This window comes from Penicillium oxalicum, chromosome IV (assembly GCF_001723175.1).
Source record: "Penicillium oxalicum strain HP7-1 chromosome IV, whole genome shotgun sequence".
NCBI classification, from domain to species: Eukaryota; Fungi; Ascomycota; class Eurotiomycetes; order Eurotiales; family Aspergillaceae; genus Penicillium; species Penicillium oxalicum.
Window position 1 is genome coordinate 873621 of NC_064653.1, and position 25092 is coordinate 898712.

At 51.9% G+C, this 25092-nt stretch overlaps 9 protein-coding genes across 9 annotated transcripts; 4 read left to right on the forward strand and 5 right to left on the reverse strand.

Annotated features, from left to right (window-relative positions):
- Positions 1–1715: 1715 nt before the first annotated feature.
- Positions 1716–2651, forward strand: POX_d05088 (uncharacterized protein; the record flags this gene model as incomplete). The annotated part of the gene is made up of 1 exon (XM_050113940.1): positions 1716–2651. One exon carries the CDS (start codon positions 1716–1718, stop codon positions 2649–2651), a length of 936 nt encoding a protein of 311 aa, XP_049968891.1.
- A 387-nt stretch (positions 2652–3038) lies between these two features.
- Positions 3039–3629, reverse strand: POX_d05089 (uncharacterized protein; the record flags this gene model as incomplete). The annotated part of the gene is made up of 1 exon (XM_050113941.1): positions 3039–3629. One exon carries the CDS (start codon positions 3627–3629, stop codon positions 3039–3041), a length of 591 nt encoding a protein of 196 aa, XP_049968892.1.
- Positions 3630–5176: 1547 nt separating this feature from the next.
- POX_d05090 (uncharacterized protein) lies at positions 5177–6055 on the reverse strand (the record flags this gene model as incomplete). Its single annotated transcript, XM_050113942.1, has 1 exon — positions 5177–6055. One exon carries the CDS (start codon positions 6053–6055, stop codon positions 5177–5179), a length of 879 nt encoding a protein of 292 aa, XP_049968893.1.
- Positions 6056–11255: 5200 nt separating this feature from the next.
- Positions 11256–14535, forward strand: POX_d05091 (uncharacterized protein; the record flags this gene model as incomplete). The annotated part of the gene is made up of 3 exons (XM_050113943.1): positions 11256–12074; positions 12155–12693; positions 12759–14535. The coding sequence occupies 3 exons, from the start codon at positions 11256–11258 to the stop codon at positions 14533–14535; spliced, it is 3135 nt and encodes a 1044-aa protein (XP_049968894.1).
- Positions 14536–16858: 2323 nt separating this feature from the next.
- On the forward strand, positions 16859–18342 carry POX_d05092 (uncharacterized protein; the record flags this gene model as incomplete). The annotated part of the gene is made up of 3 exons (XM_050113944.1): positions 16859–16897; positions 17177–17908; positions 18097–18342. 3 exons carry the CDS (start codon positions 16859–16861, stop codon positions 18340–18342), a joined length of 1017 nt encoding a protein of 338 aa, XP_049968895.1.
- A 643-nt stretch (positions 18343–18985) lies between these two features.
- POX_d05093 (uncharacterized protein) lies at positions 18986–20677 on the reverse strand (the record flags this gene model as incomplete). The annotated part of the gene is made up of 3 exons (XM_050113945.1): positions 18986–19758; positions 19907–20459; positions 20606–20677. 3 exons carry the CDS (start codon positions 20675–20677, stop codon positions 18986–18988), a joined length of 1398 nt encoding a protein of 465 aa, XP_049968896.1.
- A 468-nt stretch (positions 20678–21145) lies between these two features.
- On the reverse strand, positions 21146–21340 carry POX_d05094 (uncharacterized protein; the record flags this gene model as incomplete). The annotated part of the gene is made up of 1 exon (XM_050113946.1): positions 21146–21340. The coding sequence occupies one exon, from the start codon at positions 21338–21340 to the stop codon at positions 21146–21148; it is 195 nt and encodes a 64-aa protein (XP_049968897.1).
- A 1720-nt stretch (positions 21341–23060) lies between these two features.
- POX_d05095 (uncharacterized protein) lies at positions 23061–23480 on the forward strand (the record flags this gene model as incomplete). Its single annotated transcript, XM_050113947.1, has 1 exon — positions 23061–23480. The coding sequence occupies one exon, from the start codon at positions 23061–23063 to the stop codon at positions 23478–23480; it is 420 nt and encodes a 139-aa protein (XP_049968898.1).
- Positions 23481–23728: 248 nt separating this feature from the next.
- Positions 23729–24700, reverse strand: POX_d05096 (uncharacterized protein; the record flags this gene model as incomplete). Its single annotated transcript, XM_050113948.1, has 1 exon — positions 23729–24700. The coding sequence occupies one exon, from the start codon at positions 24698–24700 to the stop codon at positions 23729–23731; it is 972 nt and encodes a 323-aa protein (XP_049968899.1).
- Between the last annotated feature and the right edge of the window lie 392 nt (positions 24701–25092).

Consider the following 25092-nt stretch of genomic DNA (forward strand, 5'->3'; position numbering starts at 1 on the left):
GCGGGGGATAACCCACGGCAGGCTGCCAGTACTTTCCTTTTCTGGGGGCGAAAGCGGCGATCGACGGAGGTTTCTGGGTGTCATACCCGAGCCGAGGACAAGCGACACAAAGCGGGTCACGGGATCAATGGACCTTCCGAAGTGAGGATAAAACCCTCTGATGGTGACTGTACTGATAGGTACTACCAGATTCATAGTAATTGGTACTCAGTAGCTTTGATAAATAAGAAGATGATAGTATTTCTGCTCTGGCGTCACACTGTTTCGTAAACCGCCCCCCCAAAAGACCTGTCCATAGATAGAAAGATGGAAGTCTGAAGTGACTCGGGGGTGGTTCATCTCTCTGTCGATTATTTTACAGTACTACAGTATCTACCTACCAAGACAGCCATGCTGCAGGGTCAGCATCGAGCGCTCGTGTCCAGGTAGACGGTTGTGGATAGCATCTTCAACGGGTATGACATGTCCAAGACGCCCACCTGTCTACCTCCAAGTCTCGATTCCACCTCCCCATATCTCCCCTAGAGCACCACGTAGACACGACACGACACTCCCCCATGGCCTGCAGCAGCAATGGACCAGATGACACGATTGCATCATTGGCTGGGAATCTGCCAGACGAATCTTGCCGATTCCCTTACTCTTCTTATCGCCATGTGACCCCCTTTCGGGGCTCCGAAGGGGAGGAGCGTGATAAGAAGCCCGCCCAGAGTCCGGTCAGGTGCTGCTGGGCGGAGAAGGCACGTGCAAAGACAACCGGACCCAGCTAAGAGACTGGAGGTCGAGTGGACGAAACTCGAACTTGTCCGTCCTGTCTCGGCCTGTGCTTTGTTCAATTCCATCTCCAGCCAGTTCCCCCCCCCCCCCCCCCCCCCCCCCCCCTCACGGGTGGCTTGCTCATCTCGTCAATGGCATTCTCCCAGGAGACTCTCATCGATCACGAGTGCGACCCCGACCAGATACTCAGATATGAGACGAGCCCGATTCTGGATTCCTCAAGTGCCTGTAAGTCACGTGATCGAAAATCATCACTAACCCAGTCAGGCTAGATCCTCCGCCTCGTCAGGGTCAATGAGAACGTCCATCGGATCCTCTGTCATCCACACTTCAGAAGCTCCGGGAGGGGGGTGGACCTGCTTACATAATGACCGATGACGGCGGGGGGGATGATGGGGGCAGTCGACGATGGAGGGGGAAAATCCTCATCTGAAGAGGCGCCACGGACAATGAGGGCACTCGGCCACGTTTCTCACGTCAACCACGACCGACGGGACCCTTTAGGAGCAACTCGTGTCACGATTTGCAACCACCACGCAATCGAGTCATAGAAGGTTTCTGAGATCTCCCCAGTGGAACACCGCAAAAGCGCAGAGTCCACGCGCACACGAGCCAGGAGACAAGAGTGCTCGGGCTACCTCATTTTGGCCGTTTGGGTCTGTGGTTTATTTCTTTTTTTCCTCTCTCTTTTGCGAAGAGACGTGGTCTTCCATTGAATCGATCACAGCTGCACCACCTGGACTGTGGATCTTAGTATCGGTACTTCTTTCATGTCATTCTCTTCCCGTCCTTGAACCCTGTGGTGTTGAAGGAAAAAGGAACAAGGAAAAAAAAATCTCATCCCCCCCCCCAAAAACCAAAAAAAAAAAACATCGATAATGCGCAAAAAAAGAGGGTCACTGCCGCCGCCACCACCACCACCACTAACACCACCACCAATGCAGACCCAAACCGCCAACCCTTCAGATGTCAAATTAGTGCCCCGTCGTACGTTACAGGGCCACTCGGGTTGGGTCTGGGATGTGGCACTCTCCCCCGATGGTATGATGGCGGCCTCGGCCTCCAACGACACGACGGTTCGGGTCTGGGGCACCAGCGCGACGGGATCGTTGCATCGCGTCTTCAAGGGCCATTCCGGCCCCGTGCGAGCCGTCTCCTTCTCGCCCGATAGCCAGCGTGTGGCCTCTGCCTCGGATGACATGATCGTTCGAGTGTGGGAGATTGGCACCGGGGTGGTCTCTCGGGCCCTGCAGGGCCACTCGGGTTGCGTGAGATCGGCCGCCTTCTCCCCCGATGGCCAGCTGATCGCCTCGGCCTCGGACGATCAGACCGTTCGGGTGTGGGATTTGCGAACCGGCGAGACACTCAAAGTCTTCCACGGCCATGAGGGCTGGGTGCGGATCGTCAAGTTCTCGCCCGATGGCAAACTGCTGGCCTCGGCAGCCGATGATTGTACGGCTCGAATCTGGGATGTCCAGACGGGGGAATGTGGTGCGGTCCTTCGCGGTCACTCAGACTACGTGCGAACTGTCAACTTCTCCCCCGACGGGTCGATGGTGGCCACGGGGTCCAAAGATCGAACCGTGCGTCTCTGGCGTGATGGGGCTCTATCGACCATCCTGGAGGGGCATTGCAGCTGGGTGAAAGATGTCATCTTCTCTCCCGACAGTAGCATGGTGATCTCTGCTGCAGACGACTCAACCATCCGGCTATGGAGTTCCACGTCTGGCGCCGCCTGCGGAATCCTGGGTCCCGTCCAGGGTTGGGAACGGGCCATGGCATTTTCGCGTGATGGAAAACTTGTTGTTTCCACAGCGGATGATATGACGGTGAGAATTCTGGAGACGGATGATCGGGTATGGTCTTGTCAATAAAACATGTGGCTTGATTTGGATCACAACCTTGACAAACATCGCTTACTTCGACTGGATTCCCAACAACGACGAAATGAAACTTTCAATCGACTGAATTTTTTTTTGGAAGCTCTCATCCATTCAAGCATACATCAAAGGGCAAATTTGCACACACACACACACACACACACACACACACACACACACGCTCATCCACATATCACCCATCACGACTGCTTGGATCTTGATCTCTGGGAATCATGCCTGGCCTTTCATTTCCCCCTCATTATTCGGCCTCTTAATTCTTCTCGCCTCACCAAATCCATCCTGGCGGGATAACCCAAATATCTGACCCGAAGCCACCAGTGTACGACGGCCATGTTTCCAAAGGGCCAGGATCCATCCACGTCACTGATGTGGTCGTGGTGGTTGATGTGGTTGGGCTGGATACGGTGCCATGGGCACCAACACTTCCAAATACGAGATCATCCGGATTTGACACTGACCGTTTGCAATGGGAAACACGTGAGACCCCATTTGTCCCACGGTGTGTGGGATGAAGATCGTATCCTGTGGTGGAGCTGCCATCATTCCAGAATAATGGAACCGCATTTGCGGTATCGGTAGTGGGTGTTGCTGTTGCTGGCTCTGCTCATGTGGTACATACGGTGGTTGTAAATAAGTGGGTTGAGAAGAATGAGAAGAAGCAGCAGCAGCAGGAGGAGGAGGGATGAATTGATTCGAGCCCGTCCCCTGGGGCTGTGGGGTGCTCTTCTGACCGAATCGTTGCCGTTTTGAAGTGTCCGCAGGCGGTTTGGGTTTTCGATACTCGTCAAGATTGGGGCTCGTCAGATCAGTAAAAGGCACCGAGCTTGCGGCAACATATGGCAGGCCCGACTCGCTTGGATTGGGTTGAGAGTGCTGTACACTCTCGGTGGGGGTATATGGTTGGCAAGCAGGATTGTTCTGCTGCTGCTGGACTTGGTCCACTGAGGCCATTTTCCAGGGTTTCCTCCCACGGAGCAGTTTCCAGTGGCCAGGCCAAAAAAAGAAACGCCGACTTTGAAGGATGAGAATCCAACCGGCAGAGAATGAGAATTAGCCAAGGCAATCAAAAGAAGAAGAACCACTACTTGGAGAAGGAGAAGAAGAAGGCAGACAGAGCCCCCAACCTACTGTTGCGATGGGTGGGATAAGGAAGACAGAAGACCCCCCAAAAAAGAAGAAGAAGAAGAAGAAGAAGAAGCCATGATTCATATAGATATCGCTAATAGATACCCATAAAAGAGCCTACCAACAACTGCAGTATGTGCTATTTTCCAAGTTCCCCCGAGAATTAGAATCTGAATGCAACTAGGACCCCTTTTTTTCTTTCTTTTTTCCCCCCTTCTCTAAATCAACCATGTCCAGCCTGGTGAAACCGCGTACCCCCATTCTGATTCCATGAACTACTAGATAGGTACTAGGCAGGTGAAGCCGTACCTAGCGAAACATGCTCCGGTCAGGGTTCAATTGGATCATAGAATACAAGTAGATAATCCTCTAACTTGCACCAGTGGTGCCTACCTACCTACCCGGCGGGCCGTCTTTCAATTGATGCAAGGCCCTATCCTTTCTAGGTAGGTGCACGGTAATGCATGACGCATGCTGTCTAGTATCTGCATAGGCGTAATACCTACTATACCTCCTCACCAACGGAGTGGAAATCCCTGCTCTACTCAAACAATAGTACCCCCTTTTTGGCGTGGCCAGTGAGGTACAAAGTATTTCGTGTGGGAGTGAGCGGCAGATCAAACAAGTTGGATTAGACAATGAAATAATCTTGAGGGGGGTCATTCTTCTTTCATGTTATTTCACAGCTTTGAAGGACAGTGCGATACAAACTTTGTTGAGGTTACACTATAGCTGCACAAACCCAGAATGACTAGAGTTTTCTGGCACTCAACTAGTAGTTGGTAGTAGAGGGGTAGATCGTCTGCAAAAGTCTCAGCGAGGGAAAAAGATATGATACAGAAACTAGCAGCCAAAATCCAATGCCAGAAGACAAACAGAAACCTCATCTTTCCCACCATGATGTGACAAGACACGCCCAACGCAGGAGATCTGGGGGGAGGAAAACAAAGATGTGCCTCCCCTACACAATTTCGGCTATTGACATTGTTCTCGTGTGCCCTGTTTCTTGCAAGTAGTAGTTATTCATTCCTTTGTCCATCAGGTATGCTCGATCATTTAGACACGCTAAATCAAGGACTGGGACGCAAAGTGACGACTGAGAGAGGAAAATGGGACAGGGAAAAAAAGAAAAAGAAAGGATGATAGGAGATCAGGCAAGTGCGATAATATGTGTGTGATGAATAGACAGTGGGGAAGAATAAAAATGGTTGGGGATTTTTTGAAATGTTTTCAACCCATGTTTTCGCGTAGAAGAATAAAAGACCAATGAAGAAACTCTCAAACCCAGGATGTCGGGTGAATCAACGTAATGATAGAACCTCCCTTCCTGAATGGAACCTCTCTCTTGTGCCGTCTCTCTGTCTCTCTCTCTCTTACGGGTGCGGCTCCGACTCCACAGGCTCGTTGAACTTTTGACGTGCCTCTTCCACCCACAGTTCCAATCGAAGCTCTCCCGCTTCCACCCGGCGTACAGGCACTGTCTTGGCCCGACCATTGGAGACAGGATGTGCTGGCTGCTGCTGGGCTTCCCCATTCCGGACTTTGGAGACTGAGTATGGGGCCGTGCAGGAGCGTAAATGAACCTTGCCCGGCTCGGCCACTATCCAGGCCTGCTCTTCGCTTGTGGTCCCAGCCGGTGGGAGAGCATCCTCTCGGACCTCGATACAGACGGTGAAACTGAATTCATCGTCTCGGGGGAGAGGGGTCAGACGAGCACAAGCAGACGCAAGTCGAGCCAGACAAGCTCGGAATTGGGCTTCGAGATCGACGGAGGTGGATGCGGGCCCTCCTGGGGGACCTGACGTGGATGGTTCATCCTTCCTCCCTTCAAAAGTGGTGTTCTGGTCTCCCGCTGGAACACGAGGGAACCCGGAGAGATCAAAGGCATATCGCTCAAGAGGCTGATTGGTACGGAGAGATGAGATGATGATACTCACTGCCGTGATGGTACCCTTCAAGATCTCCGTCCCCACCGCGATGGAAGCATCGTTGATATAGTCACATACTTTGGGGTGACGGGACTGTCGAACGGGATAGTTGTAGGCCCGCACCGGTAGAAATGTAGCACGGGGATAGACTGATCGCAGAAAGAGTATTTGGTGAACAGATACCGTCAGGAAACTGGTAAAGGAGGCCGCCAGTGCTGATTGATTCGTGGGCAGCGATTTAGTTGCAGGAAGCGGGGCGGAAAAGGTTGTCATGGTGGTGGCGGTAGTGGTGGTCGTGCTACTGGCTTCACTGGCTGCGGACATTGCCGTCAATCGATCCGGTCTCGTTTCCACCACAGGAGCGGCCTTGATGGAGTCTCGAAGAGTTTGGATGATGTTCCACCCTGAAGCTAATCATCGCTCTACCTGCCTGAGACGGGGCTATCAGTATGACTGTTGTTTCAAGGAATCGAGGGTGTGCAGGGTGGAGGAATCCGAGACGCTGAATCGGTAACACGGCCGCAAAACCAATGCCATTTGTGTTGCGGTCGGCCTCGAAGACTGGGAGCATTGTCTGCCCCACGAACACATTCCCACAAAAGAAAAAGCAAAAGAAAAAAGACAAAATAAAAGGGACCTGCATGCGCAGAGAAGGGAGGGACCCAAGGAGCATTCGAGAAGGTTTGTAAGGACTTTCTTCAAGGGTCCAACTCGGTGTGGGGTTGAGATAGAACATCCTAATAGAGGGGAAAGAGGGGTGTGTTTAAGTGTTCAACGCAAACAATCCGGAAGGACACATACGCTGGGGTGGACAAAACAATCGGAGGCGAGCCCTCAAAGCATGAGGGGACGTAGATAAGCCAAAGAATCGAGAGAGACGTTCCACTAGAGGATGGTTCCGAGTCCGAACAAGAGAGGGTCGAGTGTATTCTCTACCCTTTTTCTCAGGGAGGGAGCGAGACAAGGGAGGGGAGCGCGAGGAGGGGTCCTAGCGACCGAGGGAGAGCCGGGGGTTCAGCGCGATGAATTGGAAACCAAAAGAAAGAAAAGAGACCCTCACTGGGCAATATCGCCTCAGCTCCCACAAAATCTGTATACAAGAAAAAAGATAGTCAAGGAAATGACGGATGAATCACTCAGCCACAGGTCTCACAATGTAAGTGTTTGGGTGGAGAGGAAAAGCAGAGAGCGGAAGACAAACCCACGGTGACGATTCCTGTCACGTGGTTGCGTCATGGGCGCTGCAGACCTTCGCCTCGTGTGCGCGAGAGGAATTTTCCGTCCGGACCAGATGTCCACGAAGGCAAACGGCAAAGATCATGCATCGGGAAGAGAGAGAGAGAGAGAGAGAGAGAGAGAGAGAAAGAGAGAAAGAGACCAACAGTAAACCAGAGTGTATTACAGTTGAAAATATCATATTCATCTTCATTTACACGAGGGGACTCGAGAGCTCGATATCGAGGGCGTCTAGTTTCAGAAGGCAAAGGTGGTCGGCTTCGAGCTTCAGGCACCCACGACTCTCTCCATCTCGCTCCAATGGCCTTTGACCGGCGACGGACAGAAGCCATGCGATCATTCTGCGATGCTGTCATGTCATGTCAACGTGGACTGCGGTACCCGGAGCCCTGTCGATGCCAGCTCTGATTTAGCTTCAGCCGATTTTCCGCTCGGTTCGGTACGCAGGAACTGTTTAATTTATTGGAGGCAATTGATTAGTGGGATAGGGCTGCTGGTACACTTAAAGGTGCATGTGGCACTGAATTGAGGCCGTCCACGCGGCTTGGGCGGCATTCCACCTCACCGTTCACACGATCGACCAAATCTGTCCACTTGCCGCCCTACTGTCTGCCTGATCTCCAGACGAGGATACGAGGCACGTCGGTGCGCACTCGGCAAAATGTCCGCCTTAGATATGCACTGCGCGCCCCTCCTGTTGGGCATCTAATTCTCCCTCCACTCACACTACGCCCAGTCTAACAAGATCGTCTCCCAGCCCGGGCCGTGTGAAGAAGCTAGAAGAGAGCGTGCCGATTTTAGAGCCTGTGCTTATGAATGATCTTGTTTGATTCTTCGGATAATCGCCGGATATACAGTAGTGGGCAACGCTCGAGGTGGTCGACATCGACAGGCTGAGAAGACCTCCTGAGCTTAGGTCACGGTACTAGTAGTAGTAGGGTACGATGATTATGTCATGAATGGTAGGCGCCGGTGCCCAGGTGGTGGCGAGTGAGAAAATGGACGATCGTCGTCAGCACGACTTATGAGCCGAAAATAAACATTGATCATGCACATGGAGGGGTCAGATTGAGTGTCTGAAGAAGAGCATAATGTAGCCAAGCTTGGTGGGTTTGCTCTCTTCGTCCCGATGAAGTGTCCGGTCGTCTATGAGATCCATCCTACATAAACAAGATCTGCGAGCATTGTTTTTGGTCGTCCTGTCTGTAGATATAGAGTCCACCCGTGGACAAGAGATACAAATTAGGTTTTGTACCCAGTGGATGGTACAAAACTAGGTTAGAACCTAAGTTGCCATAGGAGGGACAACGGGCAACCATGGGTCTCGGTTGCCCTGAACTGGAACGCATTTTCCACGATCGTCACAGTGCGGACACGCCAATATGATTACCTCAGCCACGGAAAACTGGAGGTATTACCGTCATTGTCACTCAGTCACTGAAACAGGCAGGAGATGACGGATTTGATGGCCAATTAGGTGGCCGCTGGAATCTTGCTCAGATACTTTCGAAATTTTCATTACCCTCTACAGCACTACTACTATTGGAAGTAGCCTTGCGAGAAAACACCTCGCCAAATACATGTGCTGCAGTTGGTTAATCCCGTTGGATTGCAACTGGCACCTAGGTGTCTACACTCCTTGAGAGAACGATATTGCATTTCATACCGTTCATCATCAGCAAAAACCCCAAAATCCATCTTTCCACTTCGGAGAACTGAGGATTTTTCACGAATATAGTCCACGTGTATCTGATTGATCTTTTAATCCAACATCCCACACAGCTTGTAGGTGAGCCCCGTACGCTTCTCAATCAGGACTGACACTCTCCTTCTGCTTTTAAGTCAGGAAGAGGGAGCATTGGGGCGGAGATGGAAACAAAAGGGTTACCCATCAGACGACATCTTGTCCTGAACTGTGGGGGGACGGGAGGGTCGAATTTGCTGGTCCAAGTCACACCGCGCCCAATCAGGCTTTTCCTGCTATGTACCATCCTGAGCTCTTGCAGTATGAGTGAAAGAGATAATGTATAATGCTTCAGACTGTGCTTTCGAAGCTTGAGTGACCTATCGTGGAAACGGGATGTTCGGCGAACCCAAATCCATCACGTGGCGATGCGAGAACAGTACACCGGATATTTTCCTGCATTTGGCAGATGAGCGCAGTTAACGACAGGCACGGTGACCGAGGCTATCCATCAAGCGTTCAGTACTAGGTAGCTCCCTCTCCTGTGAGCATGATGGTCCTCTCTGATGTCCCATCCCATGTGTTGCGGGATATAGGGATGGCGGAAACCTACGAGGACACTCTTCCCTAAATGTCAGTACAAAAGAGCTTCAACCGAGATTGTGATTGAACTGTGGGACTCTACACCGCTGGATATTGGCTTGCGTCAGAGACGACTCCATTTCGAGCAGATGGGTGTTCCGTCGTCTCTGAGCTAATTTGGAACTGAAACGTTGTGGTTGGGCTCCGGATCAGTCGTCTGAGGGCTCTTGACCACTTTCGACACGAGCTCCTCTGCACGTTCGGCGAGCGGAGCTATCATGTCGAGAGTGACAAGTAAACGCTAGCTTGCTGATTGGCTCATGTTTTCCGTCGATAATGTGGAGTATTCCGAACATGAGTTGATCTATATGTCTGGACGTCAGAGTGCAAGATGGTGTGACTTGCACTTTTGTTTCCCAAGCTGACCATGACACTCTACTTTGTAGGGAGCGAGCAAGATCCATGGGGCAACCTCTGAATCGAAGCCCAGAGTGCAGCGTGCGTGAAAGCTGGAAAACCTTGTTTGCTTGAAGAATGCTGATCACCGGCACACGCCTCAGTGAAGCCCCTTGACAGCAAACTGCGTTGAAATCCAAGGGAATTGCTGGCGATACCTTCTGGCAATATGGTGATCAACTGTCCACTGAGCCCTCGCCTGATGATGGCTAGACTCTCTACCGTGGGACCTCAAACTCAGCAATTTTAGTGACGGGCCATGTTAAGGCCATTAAGAATGCTCACCGAGGCTTACAATGAATGTCTATGTTTGTTGGTGTGTCTGCAAGCTTTGTTGATATACGAATCTTTTGAATTTGTCTAATCGAGTTAACATCCCATCAATGTGGCTATATTGAAGTATGCTTCCACCATCTACTCGAAATCTCAAGTGTTTCAGTAGGCGATCCCTCCGAGCCTTTGTCTTCTTTGAGCCATGGAATATGTATTTCCTAAAACTATGACAAGCTCCATTATTGGCATTTGTTATCTTGAGTCAGCTATTTTCAATTTACTGTGTTTGAAAGCACTATACACAGATTCTCTGTGAGCAACATGTCACTGGCAGAAGAATACACATAGAGATCCAGCTAGTTGATATTTACTTGGCACTTTCGGTCTGGAACTAGAAACCAGTAAGAGACGGGAATAGCATCAACAAGTCCGCAGACAGCTTCTAACAACTCCTGTTCTAACTGGAGGGCGAGGGAAAAATAATATCTACCATCTGAACCTAGATGTGTTACCTATATTCGTAGAGGTGATCCAAGAGGACGGTTCCACAATTTCTGATGGATTTTTAGATGAATCTGAAAGAATATCACTCAAGGACTCTCGTCCAACCTTAGCATTTACACGTAAGTGGTTTATGGTCAGCTCTGGAAAAATCTGCCTCATTAATAGCACAGAGTCATTCATTGACGAGATACCCTCTTTCTTCCAATTTATAGTTGCGCACTGGCGAGACTAATTTCACTCAATCAAGATCGGCAGCATATTCGATGTAAACTGCTGACTGCCGCAAATGTGGAAGAAAGAGCAGAATTTCGTTCATACATAAGAAGGTCTTGCTGATCAAGGCAAGAAATCACCAGCAAAGGCCCTGCACACTTCTCGAGAGGGCATGGGCATGTAGATTAGTTGCGTGTCTCTAAATATTAGTAAGTGAGGGACAGCTCTTGCTCCCCAGATACTCTTGTTATTGATCAGAGGTCTTCTGTAACCACCAGATCTTAATTACCAACGCAGATAGTCTTGATCAGAAACAGTCTTCAGGTATGAATTCCGACGAACCTGCAAACCATTTCCCCTTTTGATTAGGCGGTCCCTTTTGAGTGCGCGTCCGAGCTTCCGACGGGATTGACCGCCCCTGCCCCGCCTGGGCATTATTTCCTTATCGCGTTGCAAGCAAAAACATAATCCAATTCACCACTCTTGACGACGCCCAAACTTGTCGGTCCAAGTTTTGACTCTGTGGTCAAATAACAAAATAGACTTGTACTGACAGCAGACTGCTGACTCGACGCCATGGAGCAAGAACTACTGTCGCTCCTGGCAGACACCCAGTCAACCTCCGCGGACGCCAGACATGCCGCGGAGGCTCAACTGGCCCAGCTCAACTCGAACGAGTCGTTTCCCATCTCCCTGACAGCCATTGCCTCCCACGAGTCCGTCCCCGTCAACCTTCGCCAGTCGGCTCTCTCTGTCTTACGAACATTCATTGCTGGTCACTGGTCCCCCAACCTCGACGAGTTCAAGGGCCAAATCCTCGTCAACGACCTCAACAAGGCCCAAATCCGTCGTGCTCTCCTTGAGCTGGCGACTACCATTGAGACACCCGAACGCAAAGTCAAGGCATCTGCGAGCTATGCTGTCAGTAAGATCGCGAGCGCTGACTTCCCGGATGATTGGCCAGAGCTGCTGCCCACCCTCCTGCAAGTGATCAACAACCCCGCAACCAGTGACAATGCGCTTCACGGAGCCCTCAAGGTGCTTTTGGATCTTGTGGACACGGGATTTAGTGACGAGCAGTTTTTCAATGTTGCGCGGGATTTGGTCTCCTCATTATTCGCCGTGGCTACCTCTCAAGCTCGTCGCCCAATGCTTCGAGCACTCGCCGTGGCAGTTTTCCGGTCCTGCTTTGATACTTTGGAAATGGTTTTGGAGCAACACAAGGCCGCCATCAAGCAATTTGTGGATGAACTACTCAGTGGGTGGTCACCCTACTTCGTGGAAACTCTGAAAGCTCCGTTGCCCCAGCCACCATCCCCCGAGGAGGCCAACAAAGTGGGCGACATTCCCTCCCAATGGCGTGGAGTTGTCGGCTTGAAGCTTCAGATTGTCAAGGTATGCTCCTCCGTGATATTTTTCACTTGAGTCCTGTGCTATGGGTCATGACTAAATGAATACATTTCTTTTCTGTCTAGACCATCATGAAGATTCGAATGGTCTTCCCTGGATTGTTGACCCCCCAGAGCCCAATGTTCTTTAGCACGGTTTGGACCGAACTGACGAATGCTTTACCAATCTATCAAAACTTCTACATCGAAGACGAACGTCAAGGACGATTGGAAGATGCGGACGGTCTACCCTACTCGCTTGATTTCCTTGTCCTTGAGGAATTGGATCTTCTTCAAGCACTCTTGAAGGCGCCCCCAGTCAAGGCAGAACTCGAGCAGCAGTTGAAGAACGCTGGCGCGAACGAGGCTTCCGCTCCCTCATCGAGCTGGCTGCATGAAATGGTGAAACTCAGTGCTAGCTACGCGCAGATAACTTGCGAGGAAGAGGGCTTATGGGAATTCGACGTGAATCTGTTCCTGTCAGAAGAGACCTCAGTGACTGCAAACTACACACCTCGAACTTGCAGTAGCGACTTGATTATCAAGCTCGGTGATTGGCTGGGGTTGAAGACGGCCGAGTGTGTCTTTGCGCACCTGGACAGCCTCTATGCGGATGGAGCAGCTTCGTAAGTGCCTTTTGTCAGATTCATGGCCAAGTTTGACTGAAACTGAGTATTGATTCGTCTTCTAGGTGGAAATCTCGCGAGGCGGGTCTTTATGTTCTCAACGCGCTGCTTCGAGACTGGGGCGAGGTGGATCGATCAATGCCACATGAGCTTCTTGGCCGTTTCATGCCATTCGTCAACCATGCTATGGGACAAGAGGATGATCTCTTGCGAGCGAGAGGTTATCTCACAGCTGGAGCTCTATGCAAGGCCGCGGGTGACAAGCTCCAGGAAACTGCAGTCTCCTACCTCGGGGCCGCACTGAAGGCGATCGCCGATGATCCTGCCGAGGTTGTCAAGGTGGCCTGCATTCGCATTATTCAAGATCTCATGCCGTCGCTGCCAGCCAGCATGGCTCGTCCATTCCAGGAAAGTGTTATTTCGACCATTTCTGAATTCGTCTCGACGCATGATCTCCGTGAGGAGGCCGAGTCCGATGACCTGAAGGTCACTCTGGCTGAGACCTTGCGCGACACCATCATGAGGGACTCGCTCATAGTCTTGTCTTCCAAGGCGATCGAAGTGCTGTTCAGAATTGCCAGCAGCGGGGCTGATAACTTCCAACTTACCATGACTGTGACCGAAGCATTCGAAGACATCGTTGATGAAATTGCCGAACATGGACCGGAATCATATGTTCGCATCTGCTCCAATGTCGTGCCTTCGCTCATGGCCGCCATGGATGTGGGAAATCTGACCGACGAGTATGAGCTGACTGTGTTTGCGGCGGATCTGCTCCGCGCACTTGTCGAACGGGGGGTTGGGCCCCTGCCCGCCGGCTTAGTGGAGACGGTGATGCCTAAGCTCACGCGTCTGCTGATGGAATCTGAAGAAGGCGAGCTTGTCCGGCCTGTCACGGAGGCCGTTCGTCACTTACTTGCTCGTGACTTTGGCACATTTGCCGCCTGGAGGGACGAACACACCGGCAAGACGGCCGTTGAGGTGGTCCTGATCATCATTGACCGGTTACTCGGTCCCTCCGTCGACGACAACGCGGCTACCGAGGTCGGCCAACTCGCAGCTGAGCTGGTGGAACGTGCTGGCTCCGAGGGCCTTGGAGAGTACCTCCCACAGCTCCTTCAAGCGGTGGCCCAGCGCTTGGCCACGGCTGAGCAGGCCCAATTCATCCAGAGTTTGATACTGGTGTTCGCTCGGCTGACACTCATCAGCGCGCAGGAGGTGGTGGAATTCCTAGCTCAGGTGAACCTGAATGGGCACAGTGGCTTGGTTGTGGTGCTGAGCAAGTGGCTTGAAAATTCGGTCAACTTTGCTGGGTATGACGAGATCAAGCAGAACATCTTTGCCCTCGCGCGTCTCTACGAACTCTCCGATCCCCGAGTGGCCGAAGTGCACGTCAAGGGCGACCTCATCATCGCCGATACCGGTCGCATCAAGACCCGATCCCAAGCGCGTACCAACCCGGACCGATACACGACCGTTCCCGCTCCGTTGAAGATTGTCAAGGTTCTCATTGAAGAGTTGGCGGCAGCGTCGGGCAATAAGGAAATCGACGCAGCTCAGGCCGCCGCTTTGGAAGATGCGGCGAGCGATGACGGCGATGACGATTGGGAGGACGAGCCTGGACAGATCCTGGATTTGGGACTCGGCATGACCAAGCAGCAACTGATGAGTTTTGGCGAAGAGGGGGGGTCAGAGACCACTTTCGGTGTGCGTCGCCGCGATGATGAAACACAGGCGTTCCTGGCGGATTTCTTCCGGCGGGTGTCACAGCGGCCTGGCTTCCAGGAGGTCTTTGCAGCCTTGACTGCCGACGAGCGGGCGAAGCTCCAGGCTTTGGGCTAGACCGTCTTACCTGCTGACGGGGCCGCCGGGGGCCCTTCCAAAAATTAATGATACCTAGAATAATGAAAGTTGTATGAGTGTGTGTACATCATCCAGCACCCAAAGAAATAAGACCCTCTCCTCCATGGACTCGGATCACCTCCATTCGAGGCAAGCTCTTCATGGCAAGATGCACGCAGAGCCCATGTGTGATGATCTGCATTCCCGCAGCGACCTGAAACATGAACCGTTGTCGGACGAATGCGGATTTGTCCGCAAGAGGTAAAATCGAGGGGGCACACGAGGCGCTTCCCAATCACCAGACTCTCCAGCGCCTCAGTGGAAGCCTGTCCTTCGGCTGTGTTGCCTTTGGGCTCTATGCAAGTCAGGCGAATGGTCGGGTGGGGGCTACGGTCTCTGGGTCCAATCAGTCGCTTCAATTTAGAGCCTGGTCCCCGCTGTGCCCGTCGGCAGGCGGCGGTCACGAAGACGAGACCAAGGTCCTGGGTCGAACCCGCCAACCCGGGCCAACCCAGGCCGGGACACGATGGATACGGAGCGGTGGACAGGGATAGAGAAGAGTGGACTGTACGAAGGATATGGTTGGCGGAGAAGATGGTGTGTCACCGTCTCCAGGGCGCACGCAAGGCGATTGGGCATGGTCCGGCGACTCGGGATCTGCTATTGCACATCGCCCACAGGTCAGAGTAGTAGTCGGCGTAGTGCACAGTATGCCCAAATAGGGGGCTGTTGTCCTTGAGAAAAATGAGAAAAATCTATGTACGTGATTCGATTCTCCATGTCCCCCAATTACCATCTATGCTGCGCGTAGAGTCATAGTACGATGGGTGCGCCGGTGTTGTCACTGCTGGTGCGGGTAAATTTTTTTTTTGGCAATGGGGCCATGCCATGCACAGCTTCAAGCTGTCAACCACCCATCTGGTAGCGTAAAGCCGTGCTCTATTTGATGGCTGAATTTTCCGACGGAGCAAGCCACGCGCCGACCGTATAGGTAGCAGGTGTACAGTACATCAGTGCTGTACATTTTGACCATCTAGTGTCTTTTCCTTGTTCCTCCCACCGATCATTGAACCCGTAGCTCAAGCTCGTCAGAAATGGCCCTGCCAGGAGGTCCATTAATACGGACAAGACAATAGGTTTCGCTAGGTAAGGAAGCAGTCGTCGAAGGGCCAGAGGCCTCTGGTACCGCACAACGCTGCTCGATCCTCCTAGTGAAAAGATCTCCGGATGTCCTGCGACGTGGTTGGTCGGGTCGATCTATTCCAGCTAATGGGAGCCGAGGCATGTGGGTGGTTTCTGCACTACTGGACTCGCTACTGCAGTCTGCACACTGCGACACGCTGTGTGATTTGTCGCATACCATTCGGAGAGGACCATTCTGCGATTCTTTTGCGGACGAGGGAACCCTGAACCCTGGCCTTGGTTCGGTTACCAAGTTTTCTTTTTGCTGTACCTCCCGATCCCGTTCGTCTGACCCATCTGACTTTAACCAACCCCTCGGGACTCTGCTGCGGGGTACAGCCCCAAGAAGGCGAAACGAGATTCGATGGGGATGAGGAGTGACAAATCACTTTGGCCTCGCCCGTTCCCAGCATCCTTGCTGCCGGGATTTCGTTTCATTATTCGCATTATGATTTTCTGGATGCTCTGCAACTGGTCTGGGATCGAAGAGGCATCATGTGCGCTGTGACGGCGTGATACCCCGATCCGCGTGGGCCAATTTTTCAAGTCTCGCGTGTCGATTGTCCATCTTCCGTAGAGTAAAAGAAGCTTGTCATGGTCTGTTCGCTCGCTGAAACACCGAGTCAAGTCGCTTTGTCTTCGTCAGAAGAAGTTGGGTTTACATTTTGAATCCGATCTCATCCCGATCGTGCTCGGTAGCGTTACGATCAGTCGATGCTCACTAGCGGGATCGAGGCGCAAGCATCGGATGCTCTCTCTCTTGTCTGCTAACTGCATTGACCCCATCCACTCTCTCGCCTTTTCCGATTATTTTATTATTCTTCTTTCTCCATTTTTCTTTTTCCTTTTTTCCTTTCTCCCCATCATCTTTCCCGTTGTCGTGATGCTCTTCCGATCGACTCTTTGACATCAATCTTTTCGCTCTCTTTCCTTCTTTGTTCTCTCTGATTCCCATTTCCTTTGCGCTCCTCGCCGCCTCCTCGGTCGATCCAATCGAGACTGAAACGGTGATCATCGACTTCTTGGGATCTGTCCGGTCGATCGATCTACCTCGGCGGCTTTCACTGCTGCCGTCCAGTTTCCCAGATTCTCGCTCCGCCTCTCTCCTCATTCTCTCTGCCTGTTCTCTGACGGGGGGGCCATGTCCCAACCAAATCCCAATGAGAGTATTCAAGTCGATGTGAGTACTGAGAACTGAGCATCTATTCTGACCTTCTTTTCCCTCTTCTCGCCCTTTTGTTTTTTTTTTTGTCGTCTGCGTTCCTTTCCGTCAATTTGGAAGTCTTTTCTGTACTCTGTCCGTCTGTTTGCGGAAGGTGCAGCGCTTTGCATTCATTCTCGGCGGTCTGATTGAGCGCTTTTGGTGCTGTCCCTCTCCCCCCCCCCACCTCTCCAACCCTCTTCCGACCATCACTTCCTTCAACACTCCACCTGCCGCGGTACTCACACTCTCTTCTAGACCAGCGATGATGACTCCCTCGTCGATACGCAAACACTCGTCGATTCAAATCTCTCGTTTGCTTCCTCGGTTCGAGACTATTGCTACGAGAACGGGCGACGCTACCACGCCTACCGTCATGGCCAATATCCATTCCCCAACGACGAGGAAGAACAAGCTCGCCTCGCCCTGATGCACCACCTCTTCAAGATGCTCTCCGGTGGTGACTTGTATCGTGCTCCCTTCACACGCAACTCCTCGCTTCTCCCACAAGTCCCCTCTCGCATCCTCGACATTGGAACCGGCACCGCCGAATGGGCCACCGAAATGGCCGAAGACTTCCCCACCACCACCATCCTCGGTACCGATCTCTCGCCAATCCAGCCCTCCTGGGCGCCGCCCAATTGTCGCTTCTTCATCGATGATGCCGAGTCCGATTGGGCTTTTTCCCCGTCCGAGGCGTTTGACTATATCCACGCGCGCAGTCTGGGCGGGGGAATCGCCGACTGGCCGCGCCTGCTACGTCAGGCGTATACGCATCTGAAGCCGGGCGGGTGGTTCGAGGCGCAGGAATTCGAGACGTTGGTGTTGAGTGATGACGGGACGCATACACGGGCGACCAACGTTCTGGCGTGGCAGGATCAATTGAACCAAGCTAGTAAAAAGTTTGGGAAACCGGTAAATGTGGCGCCGAGGCTATCGGGGTGGATGGAGGATGCGGGCTTTGTGAATGTGGCGGATGATGTCTACAAGGTGAGCTCATTTCTTGGAATTGCTCTCCGGTGGGATGAACGCTCCCTCGGCTTCCGAGTATTTTTGATTTGTTTTTTCTTTGGCTCGGTCGCCTGGGAACGGTCGACCATGAGAGCACATGACCTCTGCTGCGGAAGATTCCTCCCTTCAAAAGCACACTGGGGCTAACGAACTCATTTGGTGTATAGTGTCCCGTCGGAGGTTGGGCCAAGAATCGCCGCCTCAAGGAAATCGGCCGCGTTGGCAAAGTCACCATCTTAGAGGTGGTGGAACCTTACACGCTCGCCCTCTTCACTCGCGTCTTGGGCTTCTCCTACCAGGATGCGCAAGAATACATGGAGAAAGTGCGTGCGGAACTGATGAGCAGTAAGCTCCATCTTTATGTGCTGTTTCATTTTGTGTACGGGCAAAAGCCGCTCGACACAAGTCAATAATCACAGTGGGACAGGGGTCATCGAGGCTTCCATCCTCACCGCAAGAGGAAAAGGAAATCCCTGGTACCCTTTTTATCGGTCGGATCAGCTGCTTGCTGTGTGATTAGGTCCACCGAGTGGCTACTCACAATAAGATATCCCTGACCTCGAGACGACATCTATGAATCCCTCTCCAATCTAACGACTCACGACGAAATGACCATTCGATAAATGTATATAGGTCTTGTTTCTTTTTTTTTCCTGGGCTTTTTCTTTTCGCCATCTAGATTCCCTTCTGTTTTCGCTCATTCTCACTGTTTCCCTCCAATTTGTTTGAGCTTGAGAGAAAGTGAAAGTAATGCATTGCCACGACATCGCTCGGGAGATCTCGCGAATCATACCTCATCTCGATAATAGGAAATGCTGGCTGCGAAAGCATGTTTTGTGTGGTTCAACACCGGTTTTCTTTTCTTATTCTATCTTTTCCTGAAAACGAAGCATACTTGAGAGTATAATCGGAGTTGCGTAATCTCATAAATTCATAATGTAAAGTTATAGACCTGGCCCTCCCTAGCTTCTGAGCCTCGAACGGAGAAATCATTCCCCTATATGCACAAGCTGGTGGCCGAGGCAATTCGTCGGCGTCAGCGCCAGGGGATCGAGGTCACCTCATCTCCATGGGTTCTGGCCAGTCTCCACTTATTCCCAGGATTCGACAGATACCCGACACAGCGTTCTCCGGGGTACTGCTTGCTCGAATCACGGCGACCACTTGAGCGACTCGTTCCTCGTCGCAGCTGGAAATGGTTTCGAGCAGTGCTTCGAGGAGCGGTCGCTTATCCGGTCCTTTCCACGATTCCGGTATGGCATTCATTGCGCGGGATTGGTATTCTGTGGGGTGGGGGGAAAAGGTGTATGGGTATGATTGCACTGGATGGCTGGAAGTGTGGTGCGAATGTGAATGATTTGACATCGGCTGAGTTGGTGTGGCTGTAGTGTCGGTTGTAGAATAGTATTCCGAGCTGAAATGTGTATTGAGCGGGAATGGTGCTGTTGTTGAAGGTGAGATTATTTGGGTTGGCATTTGGGCACCGCCCGGGTCGTGATGCCAGGTTTGATGGTTAATATCAGGTATGAGATGGCTAGGAGGATGATTGATGGCCGTCATATCGTATGCAGATGGGTCTTGAAAGCCATGTTGGACATGGTAGGAGGCATGGTCGTCGAAGCGCGCTGACGCCACACTATGACGGTGCTCGGGAGTATCCTGGTTTGTATACAAACCCAGTGAAGGCCTCTCCGCAAGTCCTTCGTTGATTGCTGGATACGCAATGGGCACGGAATAATGCTGCGTCGGTATTTGTTCGGGGATTTTGGACACGAACGGTGACATGGACTCTGAAAAGTATGGTGGGATTGTTGATTCATCACCGAAATCTGTTTTATTTCAATAAAAGAAATGGACAGGATGGTGAGCTTCGTGAAGAGACAGTCTGGTGAATCAAACTCACGGGGAGCGAATCTCAAAGGACAAATCGGAGACCGGAGACATTCCGATCAAAGGGCCTTGGGGCGACAAACGTACAGTGACTGAAAGCTGCACCATCAGTTGTGGCCATCATCTCGACATCGGCTACTGCGCCCGGGTGCACGTCCACGGACCCTGAATACGCCTGCTGACGGAGAAAGCTAGGACCATTCGCACTCCCTTCGCTCCCCGTGCTTTCCGGACTCGTGACGGTGACAGAGTGAGTTCCCGTTGTCGTGGATAGAGAGGATGGTGATGAGGAGCCAGCCCAACTGGCGAGGTCTGAGGGCTCTGCCGACCCGGTCGCAGATCTCGACTCGGAAGTGCGCGCCCGCGAGACAGCATTCGCAGCTTCATATCCTCCCGCGAAGCTCTCGCGCAAGCCTGCCGACTTGTTCTTCTGAGCATAAACTCGGTCGCGGTGAGCCGGTTTTGGACTTCGCACGGGATTTTGACTAAGTTCGTCGCGCAGTTGGGCGACTTCACGACGCAGCCGCTCGATAATTTCGGCTTGGCTGATGTGCGCGCGATCCTCGGCGGACGTCAGGTAGTTGCATTCAGACTCGATGCCTCGGCTGACACAAGCTTCACAGGGAACGTTGCGGTCGCACTTGATAAGAAGGTGGAAGAGGTTAGATTCGGCGATCAACCTGCGTTCGCTTGCATGGAGATGCAGTAATCATTGGCTTAGGTCACGATGACCCAGGGCTCTCGCCAACTCCAAAAAAAAATCAAACGGCAGATGGCTTGACCTACCTTGACTTTGCGCTCGCGACATTTCAGGCACGACTGTTGCGGACGAGCCTTGGTCTTCGTTCCGCTCGACATGGCAAGCCGTGAAACTTAAGTCATCCAGCAGGAATGCCTCGTATTTGGATTGCAGTTGACCTCCATCGGTCAAGTCCAAGGTGGATTGCAAGGGAGCGGGGAAAGTGTCAGAACAAGGAACTCGTCGCACAACAACCAGCCCGAGAAGATCAGCAATTCTCTTCCGCTAGGGATGGATCAAAAAGCCATCTCCCCTCTCCGGATTCCCCGCCAACGGAATCCAATATCCTAATCCGAAGAAGCCGCGATCCAGCGACCGTTAGGCTTGACCCATCTGGGCATGGAGGCCATTGCGAATCCCAGTTTCCACCGCCACCGACACGCTAGGAATCCGGCCACGGAGAAGGTGATTGGCCTGGCTCCATTCGTCAGGTCCAACGACCGCCCGCTGCCCAGGAGAACAGACAAGATGATGATCGTCAAATCTTGCGGCGTCCGGACCATTGACATGGGCCTATCGTAGCCCCATCAATCGAGCGGATCGAGTGTGTGCAGCTGTGCATTGTAGTCTGCGGTGACAATCTCGACTAAACCTGTCCGTACAAGACTAGTTTGAAGTCGCTGGTGTGTGACACATTGGCGAAGGGTGAAGGACGAAGGGCGATGCGCTCTGGCCCAGTCATCGCCCAAGGCTGTGATCTCCACCGTACTTCCAACGGTCATGGCTGAAAGATCCAGCTGAGGTTGGTGTGCCAGTTGACTCAATGGACGGACAGGGTGGACCCATTGGCCACATCTGGCCCAACTATGTGATTCATCACCAGCAAGCATCATCAAGTGAGAGAAGGCTATTATTCGGCAAGCAATATCCATCAAGAACAAAAGATGGCCTTCAAACACGATTGAAATGATGACCCAAGAGTGGCTTGCGGCACTGAATTTCTGGTCGTACGTGATCGTAGCGCAGAATTCTTTAATGGTGGTGGTTTGGGGGGTGCGACGCCTCGATTACAGAGTCCAGCCACTTTTACAATGAGCATGGGACGAGCACGATTTTGAAAGCTCAGACCACACCTTAATTGGATGGGAGATTTGGATCGAATGACATGGCTGCTCATGGGTTTGAAAGAATGTTGCAAGGGTGTTTGCTCTGCCCACTTCTCGTGTGATTTCATCGAGATGCACGGAGGGTAAATGAAGGCTCACGTGGTCTGCGCCGGAGGGCTTCACGTGTGATAGTCAAGACGAGACTCGTGGGTTTGATGCTCGTCCTTCCATTGCACCTGTTTAGATCCCGCATCATTCATCGATGATATTTGTACTCCGAGCGGCCGAGGCTCGCACCTATGGCCAAGACCCTGTCTGGATTTCCGTTCAGAGCTTCAATTGGAGCAGGGGAGAGAGACATCACATGATCATCCAGGTACCAAGTTACCCCTGATGACGAGCGTATCGCATATGTAGCCATGTACAATGTACCACGTGGTACATGACCTGCAATATGTACATATGTTGTCATTGTTTTGATTCTCAATTGGAAGCCGTCTGAGACATAAATGTATGCCACATAATTGAGATGAGTACAGTAGGTAGATATTGGATCACATCTCTCGAAAGAGGCGACTCCATTGCTCCACCCACAAAAACATTCAACCCAAATTCTCGTTATCGCTTGTTCCCAAAGTAGAAAAGAACCTAGCAGTAAGTAGCCTGGGGTACCATCCATGTCAATATTACGCCAATGTGATGGGAGCTTCAGACCTTCCGTTTCAGACGAGCGTCGTCGGGTAGATTCATACATAGCGATTGACCGTGGGCAACTGCCCTTCCGAATCAGCAACCTTATCTCTATGATCCATTCATCTATTTCTGACACGCCTTTTCTCTACACAGGTTCCTGGGCACCATTTCCTCTTACCTTTTTCTTGCCCTTTCTCATCTCTGACTTCTCTCCGCTAGACATCGAGATGACTACTCCTACCTTGACTCTTTCCAGCGTCTCATCGAGGACCGTTGTCTCTGCAGATCGCTTCAGTGTACAGCCACAATTCGAGAAGACTATACAAAATACCCTTCGCGGGGTCAAGGGCTTTCATGAGCTTGTAATCAACAATGTGCCGCCAGGCTGGGAGGATTTTCTCTGGAAATTTGAGGAAAATCTCCCTCATATTCGAAAATCTTATATCCCAGAGAGCCGTTGTCTACGACTCAAAATTATGCCAACTCATGTCCACAATTGCATTGCTGAATGGATTTCGGCCTCGATTTCTAGAGCCTGCACAACAAGTTTTCTGGACCTAGCCGAGCTAGATCTTCTTCTTTTACAACAAGGCACCAGTGAGTTCAACTGAGAAGACTTCACCAGATTGTACCATTGCATTACTCATCATATGTCCGAGGGGTAGCATTATCATTCAGAGATGGTCCATATCAAGGTCTCAGAATGGAGCCAGATGCACTTCTTCACACCCCATCGCAGCCCTATCCAACTCTCGTCGCAGAGGTTGGATGGAGCGGCTCATACGACGACCTCCTGGATGACATGAATCACTTGCTGATTGGTAGCGACGGCGCGATCAAAATCGGCATGCTTGTTAAGTGGACAAAGCATGCAAACAACTCGGTCAGCGGTGTCCTCGAACTTTACAAAAACGATCGACAGGAAACCCCAAGACGTATACAGACTGAGATCATCTTCCCCATGCCTAATGGTGACCCGCCTCAGCAACTTGATATTCGACGTTCCGATCTATACCCCGTTCAGTCTCCTCGCAATCCAGACGAGAACTTTCCGCTCGTGGTAAGTCGCTTACGCTATCATGCCCGAATCAGCTTGGAAAAAGAGGGATACGTGCCTGCCTAGTCGCTGCTTGTCTATCTCTTTGTCAGTTTGGCTTTGGAGTGTCCTGGGGTTGTACTGTTAATCTTGGGGTAATGATAGCTGTCGTCGACAGTATGAAACTACGAAACACGTTCAAGTAAGGACGTATTCGCGCCAAGTGTAAGGACGGACTAGCACCTCTCAAAGAGTGAAGCGAAGATCCATGCGTCTCGTCCGAATATATTATGTCACATCCATTTACCTCGGTACCAGTCGATGTTTCTCATTTCTTACCCCTGCAATGAGTAACCTACTCCCTCTCCACTTCCCATGGCCACTAAATTGGCCCTCATTCTCTCCGGTCTTTCTCCCAGACCAAACGCTGCATCCTCCCGGTTCACCCACGCCCCCACACCATGCTGCAAGACCGCCGTTGCTCTGACCTGCTTAGTTTTTGCGTCCGCCGCATCAGAAGCCTTCAATCCAAGGCTACCATGCAATGTCAACCGCGTCTCATCAGCCCCCTCTGCTTTAGCCTGATACACCCCCCGGTGTAAGATATTGCTATCGTAGAACACCGCGTCTCCCGGCTGTAATTGCACCACCAGCTGGTCGGGAAGAACCGCCTCGTAGGGATCTGCATTACGCTCGATGAGGGTCCGCGCACGACGATGCGAGCCAGGGACCACAATAAGAGACGAGTCGGGACACAGGGCCAAGTTATACTGCGCATGACTCTGGCGCCCACCAGGTGATTTGGATTCGAGCTGTCGGAGTTCCTCCTCGGCAGAAAGTTGGTCGGAGATGTCATCTCGGTGCCAGCGCAATTCAAAGTTCTTTGTCTCGGGGGCAACGAGCAGATTGAATAATTCCATCACGAGGGGCTCATCTGGCTCGGCTGTGGGTGTTGCGTTTGTGTCTGAACTGGGTGAAGATACCCCCATCAATTCACTGGCGATCGTGAGGATCGATTCAGAGAAATAGCACCTGGCAAACTCATTGCGCCCCGGCATTTCTGGGTGAAGCAAGTGCTGAACACCCCAGATTCCTCCTTCCGACGCCGGTGGAGGCGTGTTTGTCGGCCATGGGGGGAATTGTTTGGGCACCGTGCGGAAAAAGGGCCAGGAGCCAGTGCGAGTATTGGAAGTGGCTGTTGCGGCGATCTTCCGGTAGTGCTCGACTTCAGAGGGTGAGAGCAGGCTGCGTACAACAACAAATCCGTCATGTTGAAGCGCATCTCGATGTGGATGGGGAGAAATCATGGTCGGAGAAAGGTAGGTAAGGTATACTTGGTTGGCGGAAGAGAATTTCAAGTCGTAACTTTCGTGAGAGTCTTGGACTTGATGGATTGATGATGGATCCAAATTTAAAATTCTGCAAATAATTTCATCAGCCCTGACAGGGTAGTGACCTCCCTTGCGGCCTTCTTATGTAGAGTAAAGCTTTTGAAGAATAGAAGTTGGAGATCGACCGACGAAGTTGACAGCTGCGGGGAAATTCCGCGATGCGACGCGGGGGAGGGGATCCACGCCACGAGGAAGTGCTACATCCAGTGTTCGTATTGTGAATAACACAGTCACATTTTGTCGACTACGACTGTACTTCGAATGCAAATTCAGGGTATCATCTGCACAGGTACCAGTCAGTCGGCCCA